General features: G+C 45.1%; 1 protein-coding gene across 1 annotated transcript in view; it reads right to left on the bottom strand.

The window, feature by feature from the left end:
* Positions 1-793, bottom strand: part of CLMN (calmin) — a 75574-nt gene extending 74781 nt beyond the window's left edge. Inside the window, exon 1 of the mRNA XM_066321813.1 lies at positions 631-793. Coding sequence (XP_066177910.1) covers positions 631-712 — 82 coding nt within the window. The 5' untranslated portion in view covers positions 713-793. The remainder of the gene's footprint in view (positions 1-630) is intronic.
* Between the last annotated feature and the right edge of the window lie 11539 nt (positions 794-12332).

Genomic DNA, 12332 nt, shown 5'->3' on the forward strand with positions numbered 1-12332 from the left:
GCACCCGCGCCGCCCCCGCTCCGCGGAGCTGCCGGAGCCCGAGCACGGCGGCACGGAGAGCGGGCGGGGAACAGCCGGGCAGGGGAACAGCAGGGACAGGGGAGCAGCAGGGACACGGGAGCAGCAGGGACAGGGGAGCAGCAGGGACAGGGGAGCAGCAGGATCAGGGGAGCAGCAGGATCAGGGGAGCAGCCGGACAGGGGAGCAGCCGGATCAGGAGAGCAGCAGGATCAGGGGAGCAGCAGGATCAGGGGAGCAGCCGGATCAGGGGAGCAGCAGGATCAGGGGAGCAGCCGGATCAGGGGAGCAGCAGGATCAGGGGAGCAGCCGGATCAGGGGAGCAGAAGGATCAGGGGAGCAGAAGGATCAGGGGAGCAGCAGGAACAGGGGAGCAGCAGGGACAGGGGAGCAGCAGGGACAGGAGAGCAGCAGGGACAGGGGAGCAGCAGGATCAGGGGAGCAGCAGGATCAGGGGAGCAGCAGGGACAGGGGAGCAGCAGGGACAGGGGAGCAGCAGGGACAGGGGAGCAGCAGGGGCATGGGAGCAGCAGAATCAGGGGAGCAGCCCGGGCAGGGGAGCGGGGCGGCGCGGGGGCGGAGGGAGGGGTTTCCGCGGGGGTGTTGGTTTACCTTGGAGGTTCTGCACTCGGATGTCGCTGATGTGCCCGATGAGCTCCTCGCGCTGGAACCAGTCCCACTCCTGCCCGGCCATAGGGACGCGGGGCCGGGGCCGGGGGGGCGGCGGGAGCCGGCGGCACCGCCACCGCCGCCTTCACCGGCACCGACGGCGGGCGCGGAGCGGATCGGGCGGGGGCCGGCCCCTCTCCGCGCCGGCTGCGCCCCGCCCCGCGTCCCTCCCTGCGGCCGCCTCCTCCCTCTGCCCGCCCGCCCGGGGGCGGCGGAGCGCTGGAGCGGGGCGGAGCGGGCCGGGGTCCGGCCGTGCCTCCGCCGCGGGCAGCGCCGTGCCCGGTGCCTCTTCCTCCCCTCAGCGGCGGCGGCCGGGCCCCGCTCCGGCCCCGCTCCGGCCCCGCGGCACCTCCGGCCCCTCCGGCCCCTCCGGCCGCCCCCTCGGGCGCAGGCGGGACCGGCCCCGGCGCTGCCGGGACCCCGCGCCCGGCCCCGTGAAAACGCGTTTGCTGCCGGGGCAGGGGCGCCCCGAGCAACGCCGAGCCTGTGCCCGCGTCCTCCTGCCCTACCTGGCGGGGGACCGCAGGAGGGTCGTCCTGGAACAAGTGTCATGCACCCACGGCAGCAATGGAAGAACGGAAGTATGAGCAGCAGAGGGGTTTTCCTCGTGGGGATGAAATCAGTGACACTGCACAATAAAAACAGTTGCACACTGATTTGGCTTGCTCTTGGTAGTCTGTTCAGGTTCTCAAATTTCCTTTGAGGTGAATTCTCACGTTGACTGTCTTCATGTACACCGTTTTTCATGCAGCTTGGACAGTAATTGTTACTAAGGCCCTTGGGTGTCGCTGAAATCTGTTCTCTACAAACCTGATGAACAGCCTGAGCGTTTCATTTGCATACAAGGCGTTTCATTGCAATATACCACTATTTGTACCTTTGTGCTGGTAAACAGCAAATTTTGACATGATCTAGTCAGACCAGTATAGCATCAAGACTTAGACTAGCAAAACATGTAAGCAAAATCTACAAAGTTAAATATAAACAAACTGGAATCTATAAATTGTGGCTCTTTCAAGTCTAAAGTGTTTATGTGATCTCAAGCAAATAGTCCACACAACCAGTTGTTTCACCCAGCTCAGGAATGCAGCGCTCTTCCCACAGCCTCCTCTGGTGATTTTGCCATTACTACTCAAAATCAGATGGAGATGGGAAGAAGGCAAAGTCACCCCTTAAGCATCTAATAAGGATTCGTCACCACCATAACATGCAGCAGTCTGCTATCCCAAAATGCAGTCTCCAAGAGTCTGAGGCAGTCTTCAGCTGTTTACATATCAAGACTGGAAAGCTTTGCATAGGTGTAAGGACATGTGAATACCATGACAAGACGTTTATAAGCCTGAATGTAAGGAGCAGAAAAAAACAGCTTGTGGAAAAGAAAAAGTGTTTGAACTCAAATAGATTTGCACAAATCACAATGCCAGGCTTTGCCTTCATTTTACACTGGGAGGACCTGTTTTTATTCCAGACATTATCCAAGTTGGCTGAATGCATCTGTACCACATTTAGAGGTGGAGCTGGAAACTGAGCAAGTGTGGCTGTGGGAAAAACAGGTGAATGACTTCACAGCATCAGTTGAAATACTGTCTGCCAGAGGCAGCTGGAGATCCCTAATCCACACTGCAGCTGGAAGCAGGACTACTCCCAGTACCGGATAGGGACAGCTGAGGCTTTGTCCCATTGTATATGAGCATCCTCCAGGAGCTGTAGTGTCGTGAGCTCTCTAAAGAGCCTTTTCCATTCTGCAGTGGCCTGCTTGTGAGACCTCTGAGTGGCCATTTGCTGTGGTCAGCACACCAGCTGGACAAAGGGAGGCAGTATGAGATGCGGACAAATGAATGAGGAGAAGCGAACAAACCTGCAACCTTCTGCAGCAGAATCATAGACGCACAGATTTGGAATTGTGTGGGTTGGAAAAGACGTTTAAGATCATCAAGCTTAGCCATAAAACTAACTCTCTCAAACTAGTTCTCAGGGCCACCACAAAGACACATCCCTAAGTGGCACATCTACAAGTCTGTTAAATACATCCAGGGATGGGAATTCCACTATTTCCCTTGGCAACCTTTTCCAATGCTTGACAACTCTTTCAGTGAAAATTGTTTTTCTTATATCCAATCTAAACCTCCCCTGCACAACTTGGGACTATTTCCTCTTGTTCTATCACCTGTTACTTGTGAGAAGAGCACGACCCTCACCTGGCTACAATCTCCTTTCAGGTGGTTGTAGAGAGTAGTAAGAACCTTCCTGAGCTCTCTTTTCTCAGGTTAACCCTCCCTCAGCAGCTCCTCACAAGACTTGAGCTTCAGACCTGTCACCATCTTCTTTGCCCTTGTTAAGATGTGCTCCATCCCCACAATCACCTGGCTGTCTTCCTTGCAATGAAGGCCCCCAAACTGAAAAGGATTCAAGGTGCAGCTGTGCCAGTGCCAGGTACAGGAGGACGGTCACTGCCCTGGTCCTGCTGGCCACACTCTCTGCTGTAACTCCTCACTGCCAGCCCCACCTGACCTGTGATGTTACAGCTGTGATTCATTGTTCTTGCAGATTTACCTGGAACTAATTACTGCCTTCACCCTCCTCTTTATCCTCATGCAAGAGCTGCCACTCCACTCAGCTCCACTCTTGTGGTGGTTGAGGGAGCAGCCCATGTCACTGACATTGCCAGGCCTGCCAGGTCCCTGCACTTGACCTGCACAGTCTGGGTCTCAGAGTCAGGCTGGGTTTAAGATGTAAATGATTAACACTGTGGCCACAGAGAAGTTTAAACTTCCTCTTAGACAGAGGAAAAAGGCATTAAACCGTTCTTATCTGGGAAAGCACCTGCTCTGTGTTGACCTGTATTCTGAAGGCACAATAGCAGAGGCTGCTGTGGTCAAGCAGCAGCACAGGCTGGGGCTGCCAGTTCTGCCTGTGCCAGTGGAGGCAAAACCATCAGCAGGGCAGCCTGCCTTTCTCTTGCCAGCGAGTCAGGCAGGACTTCAGCCTGGGGTTCTGCCCTTCTGCCAGGTCTGATCACTCCAGTTTCTGGCCTGGCACATCACCCTCATCTTACATTAACACCATGGCCCATGAGGTGCTGCAAATAAAAACCCTGATCCAGTTTCCCTTAGCAGGTGTGCAGCTGTGTGCCATGGCAGCAGCCATGTCACATGTGTTTGTCCACCCAAGACTTTCAGATGGCTCTGCAGCAGCTTTCCCCAGTCAGCTCTGTGGTTAGCAGAAGCCCTCATATGTATTCCTCAAACATCCTTTGAGGTAACTGTAAAAAACTTTGCAATATATGCAGAACCAAGTGCTCCAAAATGGAAAGGTAAGCCTCTAAAGTTGAAAGAATATTTAAAAATTGTAAGATCAACAAGGTATCCTGTATCAACATTTTTCTTTAAGTTTTTGAGTTCTTCCCTGTAACCTGGGGTCTGTGAAACAGCTCAGCAAGAAAGTATGAAATCTGAGATTCTCATATAAAGCTAGAACAGCAAATGTTATTTTAGTCATTGCAAACTCTGTAAAGACGTGGAAATTATCTGTGAAAATACTGTATGCCTTCTAAGAAGTAACTGATTGTATGCAGTGAGGAGTACAGAATGTCTCTTAAACAAAAAGTTATTTCAGATTTTATTAACAAAGTCCACTTGCCTTTTGATGTTAAAGAACTATTCTATAACTGAAAAAGCAGGTTAGATTTAATTAAGTCCCTTGGCTCAGACTTGTTACTTAGGGCAATGCTGTAAACACTTGGCAGAGACTCTGAACTCTAATAGCAGGTTTATTAAAAAAAGAATTTGGTCACATATGAAAAGGCAGGGAGTCTGATAGGAAGTTCATGGAGAACCTACCACTCTTCTGCATAGCCTTTATCTGTTGGGTTTTTTTTTTTGTTTTTTTTTTGTTTTTTGTTTTTTTGTTTTTTTTTTTTTTTTTTTCTTTTTTTTTCTTTTTTTTGTTTTTTTTTTTTTTTTTTTAGTGTATGCAGAATAAAGATGTTAAAAGCTTTTTGTTTTCCATCCTTTGCCTATCTTACCAGTGAGTGATTTAATGAGTTGAATTCTCAGTTTGAGAAGAAAATTTACACTTGAGGGTTGTGTAATAGTAGGGACAAAGCCATCAGGCTCTGCAGCTCAGCTTTGTGCCTGTCCAGGTGGAGGGTACCTTGTGATTCCTGCTAAAATGGCAAGGAAAGGTGTCTCACAGAAAGGAAGCTATTTCTGAAATTAAGGAAGAGATTTATGCCATTGTAGATAATTTGCTTTGCCTTAATAAACAGAGTTCTCCACATGAACAGTCATTCTAGGAATGGATTTTTTCTTGCTTTTGTTTAAAATAGTTCCAAACCAGTGGTGACCAGAAAAAAGTGTTGTTTATCTTGCAACAAGTGAAAATAGCTTGCATTTCAATCCAAACCTCAGAGAAGTGTAACTTCCTATGCACACATGCCTCAGCCATCCATGGCTGCTCTGACCAAAGAGCTACAAAAACAACTTTCCACTGATCCTTTCTAGATCTCCCTCTGCCCACATTCCCAAAACATCCTTGCTGAGTGCCACAGGTCTGCGAGGTGTTTCTCTCCCCATGACAAGCAGTGTTTCAGAAAAGGTGGTGTGCATTTTTTGTCCTGCCCCTGCACTGCTGGCATAGCCCTTGAGTGTTTGCATGTGCTTCTGGCTTGTTAAAGGGGCTGCAGAGTATGTGAGGATCTCACTCAATTTTTAACACTTTTTCTGAAGTCTTACAGGAAGAGGGCTGAAAATGGATACTGTCTTACCCTATAGCTGAATGAGAAAATAGGAGGAAAGTTAAAGTCTGTAACACAGGAAAGTAATCCACATTCTTATTTAACTCTTGCATTTTACAGATACATTACAACAGACGGAGTTGAGTGATCACTCCATTTTAAGGCAATAATCATGCCACTGTAGGTCTCATCAACATTTTATTTTCCTTGCTTAGCCCATATCTGAAATACCAAGGAGGGCCAGCCCAGAGAAAAGACTCGTTAGCTCTCCCAGATGAACAGGTAAGTGAAGATTTATTTTCTATTACCCTGTCTGACAGCAGCCACCCCAGAGTCTGGCTCCTCTGCCCACACACATGTAAACAATGGGAGGGGTACCATGTAAAACATACTTTCAAAGCAAAACACCAAAAAAGTCAGGAGAGAAAAAGACAGTCTAATTCAACCAAGTCAAGAGGAGACACTGAGAAAAATGTAATAAGAGGATTAAGCAACTGGAGGAAGTAAAGTCATGTGCAAAAAAACCCAAGTAAGATATGAAACCTAAGTGCTTTATGACTTCTTTGAAGGAAAGGGAGTGTACACTAAAATGTGTGGTCTACTTGTCCAACCAAAGTGTGATGACTAGGGTTATGAATTAGTTTATAAAATGTATATAATCAGTAAAATGAATACGAACTTAGAAATCGGAGTGTTGTGCCCCACTAGACCCATCTTCCTCTTAGTCCCTTTCAGATGGTAAGACAGGAAGAGGAGTGATGACTCTTGGCCCTGCCTCAGTGTACCACTGAGCACATTTACAGACTGTGGTAGTGTTGAGCAGCCTCCCTCTGCTGTGTCCTCCTTCCTTGACTCCCAGAAGTCCACCACATAGGCACACTGATGAACTACAGTGATTCACAACAACTGTTGCCACATACTGGCAATAAATAGATTATGGAAATTGCTGGAAGGTCTTTATGTGCTGTGTATAAGTTTCATCACACAGTCCATGATTAATGCCAGGAGTTACAGTGGCTTCTAACTTGGAAGGTGAATTTGTTTTATTTGCTTGTTACCAAGGTAAGGTGGTTTGAACTGACTTAGTAACAAAATACACTTGGGTATTTTGAAGTCTGGGTCTTTTGGGGTGACAGGGTGGGATCATAGGCATAACTTTCATGTGCTAGTGCTCTAGAGGTGAGTTCCTTCTGATTCTTTATCAGGACACCTGGTGTGGTGGGAACAAGGCTGTGTGGGTCACTCTCAGTCCTCCCTCTGTTGGTTTTTCATTTTCTTTGGTAAATGTGGTTCATTTTAAGGTGTGATTTATTGAGAAAATATGTGCTTTATCTGACAGAGGCAATGGGAAAGGCTGTTCTCTGGCCTTCAGGCTGGTTTTCTTACATTCAGTTTGGTTTTCTGCTGTTCTTTCATGCAGATGAAAGTTGGAAGAAAAGGAGAGTAGTTATGTAAAACTCATTTGAATATTATGTACTTGTGGAACAGATTTCTTTCTGTTGTCATGAGCCTTTCATTCAAAATCTCCCCTTCCTGGGGCAAAACCCTTCCTTGATTCAGAGAGGACTTGACACAGAAAAAGTTCCATCTAGTTTCTGGAAACTTGTTTGTTATTTTTTTCCCTTTATTCTTCTTCTGTTTTCCTTCTGTTTCTGATGGATGCGGGATGCAGTTGTCTCATCCATGTGACAGTATTGTGTAATTCTGCCCCTTTGAGCCTGACTTGCTCTCACTCATCTGTGACCAGCTGAATTCAGGACCTTCAGATTCCCTTCTGTGTGCTCCAGCACGCTATGAAGATTTGCTTCCCCAGTAGATACTGAACAAAGGTTGCAATGTTTACCACTAAAGGAATCAATTTTCCAGTTCTAGATGTTGTGTAGCACCCCACTGGCCAGGGAAACAACCAAAGAAGCAAAGCTTTCACCTTGAGAGTATCTGAGCATCTCCTGGAGGTTTCCATCTCTTCAGAACCTGCTCCCATAACATGAGCTTCATGGGTTCATTCTGTCTGATCTCTGTGCAAAGGTAGAAATGCCAGCCTGCTGCAAGCAGTGCCTTAAAGAGTAACCCAGGAAACAGAGAGGCCAGTTCTGTGTCAGGGCTTACTGCATGGAGGGAGAGAGGGACAGCAAGCTTTGTCTTGGTGTGTGAATGTCTCTGCAGATGCTGATGGTGGCAGGAGGGCCCTGCAGTGTCAGCTGGTGAAATGGTGCAGGAAGAAGCAATCCAGCTGAAGGCTGCTCAGGGGTGGCCATCCCTGCACAGTGCTCAGCTCTGAGTGACCCTGGCTAGCCTGGTTACCACCTTCTGCCTCAGTTATCTTGGTAGAGAAACTCATGGTACATTCATTGTATACCCCAGAGATACAAATCAAGGCCTCTGCAATTGTACTTGCTGGCAAAGACTATTTCTGGACATAACTACAAATATTTAATATGGGGTAAATTATGAATCAGCCTTCTTCAACACCAACTAGAAGTGAATTATCAAGTGAAAATGGAGATTGGCTGGTCTGGTTTTTTGCCCCATGAATATTAGTATTGGAAGCTGGGCAGCAGGTAATTAGTAGTGTTCAAGACTGCAGTTGCAGTTGCTGTATAAACAATGCTAACATTGCTGACTTTTATACACAGCTTTCCATCTGCAGATTTCAAATCTCTTGTATATTACAATTTTCTGTGATTTCCTTGCATAACCCGTCTGAAACAAAATCTACAAGCCCTGAAATAATATTTGGTATTACAGAAAACAACCAGTATATTTTTGCAATAAAATGTTTGTGGAGGAATGAATTATGTGTGATCTATTCTGCGTACTTCACCATAGTAACAAAATGAATTGGTTTCTTAGAAGCCAGCAAGCAAGAAGGCTTCTTTTGAACTGCCTGACCTCTTTCACAGCACTGAAGATGTCAAATATTCTTCAAATGCAACATTCAGTTAAACTGCCTGTCAGTGCTGCACCCTTCTGAAGCAATTCAACCTTTTCCTATTTGTTTGTTTCTGTTTGTAGAAGGGGTTTCAATTTTACATCCAATGTCAAGTCAGTTTGATTGTGAAAGAGATGTGAGAAGAGCTTCCTTCCCTGACCTTCCCAATCAATATTAGCTTGGAAAGTAACAGAAATATATAAGTGCTTCAAATAGAGGGGCTGTACCCTGTAGCTGATAAATAAACTGATAATTTTTTGAGGTAAGAAATGGAAGACTCCTATGCATAACCTGCCAGATGGAGGCTTTTGCAGTATGAGATACACTCACTAATGATTCCAAGCTCTTTCAGAGCAGGCATTTTCAAACCTTACTTATATTTCACTGAATATTTAATGTCACAGTTCTGCCAGAAGCCTCTGAAAATAAGGAGAATTAAACCCCATCAGTCATTCCTTAGCAGAAGAAAGTTGATGATTTAGAAAGTTTCTCTTTATCGTGTTTCAGTGTGACCTTGAGGAGGGCTAGGAATGTCCTTGTGGTGCTTGTAGGGGCAGTTTAGAAGTCATGGTTGGTGGTATTTCACCTGAGCATAGTTAACTGCAAGCATCTGTCAGGATTTGTCATCCTCTAACCAGTATGCCCTGAAAGACTAATCACCTTAAAAGTCATGTAAGAGATCACACAGTGGAGCTTTTACTTAAGCAGATTTTGATGTGCTTGCTTTACTGTGGTCAGCAGGGCCCTCAGTGGTGGTGTGGAGAGCAGCACCCCAGCCAGGAAGGGTTTCTAGTGAGAGGTGGCAGCCTGCTTCCTTCTGGTCTGTTCTTGTCCTCTTTTCCAAATGCATTTTCCAAATCAACCCCTGGACTTCAAACCCATCCTTTGAACAGAAAAATCTGGAATCTGGAGAGAAAACAACAGCAATATATTGTGGGTATGGAGTACCAAGAAGAACTTTCTGTGCTCAGTTTGTAGGTGTTGGTGTGTGCATGAACATAGAAATGCTGAAATGCAGGCTGGAATGACAACTTGCCCACGGTTCACTATAGAAGTTTCATTAATGTTGCCTTTTGCCATGTCCAGCCTCTCTCTGCATCACCCAGTCCCTCCTGTACCAGAGAGTTAGGTTGAGGGGGAAAAAAGGAATGGATTTGAATGTATTTATGCATAATTTTCCCTGTTATAATAAGTACTTTGCAAAAATGAACAACAGTTAACAAGGAAGGCAAAAGTATGAGGCATCCTCGCTTAAGTCAGCTTTGATGGAAATGTTTGTACTTTAGTTCTAAGAGAAGCTTGGGAATACATCTATTTATGTTGCAGTTCCCTTGACTTGAACTGGCAGATGATCGTAGATACCACAGTACAAATTTCAGCTGGTCTAATTTGAGAAGAAATTTTGGAGGATTGAAAATACCCTTAGTTCTCCCCTTCAAAGAGACCAGAAAAAGCATTTGGTGCAATCTCCTACCTCACAAAACCAACACAGTTGCAGGTGATGGGTTTGAATGCAAGTCCCAAGAGCAGTATTGATCTCCAGTACTGCAGAATTGTTGAGATAAAAATCTGACAAGTTTCCCACTTTTTTAAGTTTGAGTAAGACTGCCAAAAGGCACAAAACTTAAAAATCAAAGGTTTTCTTTCTCGTGTTTTTATACAAGTCAATGGCTTATCCCATTTGATCCAAAAAACTTTTATGGGAGCATTTTGAGATTCCAGGTTGAGGTAAAAGTGTGACCACGTGTAGGCGTGCTGGACAGCTCTGCCTTTTGTATTCAGTGATTTTTACCAGCATTTACAAAGCTTGTTGCATTTTATTGCACAACTGATTTTAAAATATGTATATGTTGAGGAGCTCTTTCTTATGATCATTGGTGAGAAACATCCCTGAAGTGTTTGAGGAAGAGGCTCTTCACACACACAGTTAATTTCCTTCTTAAGAAGAAAACACCAGCCTCGAGGGGTTTTAAAATGCACTGGGGACAAGAAAGACAAAAACCAATGGCCAGAAGCTGAAGCCAAGATGAATCCAAATGAGGAGATTTTAATAGTGAGTCAGTCATCCAAAAAAATGACGATTTGCCAACTCATAATGTCTTCAGAGAGAGAGCGTGCCTTTCTAGAAGATGTGCCATACTAACAGTACAGTTTATTCAAAAGTGGGTTAATTGTGTGAAGTATAATGACTTGTAAAATAAAAGCTGTATCAGAGGATCTGCCTAATGGTCCTTTGCCTTTAGTTTTGTGAGGTTTATCTCAAAAGAGTATTGCTTTTCTTTTCATTTTTCCAGCTCTTGCACAGAGTAGGTCAAAGTATTTTCATTCCATTCCTTACAGATTTCTACCTTGGAAAATGAAGCCATTGAGCAAAGCAAAAGTCATAATAGCAACTGTGAAGTGATAACAGTTAGGAGTTAGTGCTCAGCCAGTGGGAACTAATTCACTCATTCACAAAGCTACAAAGCTGCCGTCAGACGGCTTTTTTTTGGTCTTTTTTTTTTTTTCCTGTCGCTATCAAACAGATCGTGATTAGATCCACTGACAAAGGTGAATGGTTTGATAGTCATAATTTAATCCTCTTCTATCAATTCAGCACGACAGTCACTAAATCATGCAGTCCATTTTTGCGAGGTTATCCTGAATTTGTAGTAAATGCAACAACCTTTGAAAATATGTGTTGCTGGATGGTTGTTACAGTACAGTTCATAGCCGTGTGTATACCTAACCTGAATGGCCTCTCTGCCAAAGGTGTGTATAAAATTGTCGTGTGTGTATCTATATTAATAAATACGGGAGTAAACAGAAGAGTGTTGTTGGTGGAACATGAGCATGTGAATGTCTGGTTGGTTCAGCACTATTTCTGTGAGTTGCACACATCTGTGCACAAGAAGCTACTGCCTCCTGCCTCTCTTATGTAACTTCATAAGGACTCATAAACATTGAGACAGTATCTGTAAAGAGATGCTCAGGGGGTCAGTGTGTGCCCCGTTACTAGGTGATGCTTGTCAAGAGCTCATGTTCCCCATTCAGGTGTGTTCTGAGAGTTAGAACACCAATAGTGACAATACAGAACGTTATCAACATCATTCACTCAATTCAGAGCACTTGAATTTGAAAAGTCTGCATATTAGTTTGGCTTTGGCTTAAGGCATACATGATCATATGTAATCACTTTATTTCTTTGAATTCATATTGTGTTTTTGTATAGGGATGCTCTTGGTTTACTATGCCCTACTTTTCCCAGCTCTTGTGAACTGCTACACTTTTGTCTTCATGTGGAGGTAGTTTCAGGAAAGATATGTGGCTTCATTATTCCCTGTGTAAACAGAAAGCAATGCCTGTATTTTGGCTGGTGAAAGTGAAGCAATAGTGATCAGAGTTTTTATTTGTGCATGTTTTAAGGTAGGGTATCAGATATATCCATGGTCTTTTATGTCCTTTATGCTCTTTTATGTCTTCTTTTTGAGGATCTCAGTCGGTGCTGCATGTGCTTAACCTCTCTGTGATCATCTGGAATGGTTCCAAAGTTCTTAACCTAAGGCTGTTAGTGCAGGGAAATAGTGTCATCTCCCCAGATTATGGAAACACCAGAAATTCTCGGACTTCTTCTCACTGCTGTTGCAAAAGGTATTTGCTTTAAAGTCCCTCCCTCTGCCAGGAGGAAAATTTGGGGGAGAGATGAAGTATGGTTTTGCTCCAACAGTATTAGAAGAAACCTAAGAAAACATGCTGCAGTTGTATCCTAGAGGTGAAAGGGCCAATCAAACAAACAAACAAAGTAAGTAGTGCTTATTGCTTTGAGACATCTCATAATTTCTGAGCTGCTTTCAATTATTTTTGAACAGCTGGCAGGCACACGGATTCTCTACCTTTCCTGAACAGATGATATATCAGTTTAAAATCAGTTCCCAGCAGATAGGGAAAGGATTGCAATCTGCTTAATAGTGCTGTTGCTGCAGACAAACAGAGGTCGTT

Source organism: Sylvia atricapilla, chromosome 6, assembly GCF_009819655.1.
Source record: "Sylvia atricapilla isolate bSylAtr1 chromosome 6, bSylAtr1.pri, whole genome shotgun sequence".
Taxonomy (NCBI): domain Eukaryota; kingdom Metazoa; phylum Chordata; class Aves; order Passeriformes; family Sylviidae; genus Sylvia; species Sylvia atricapilla.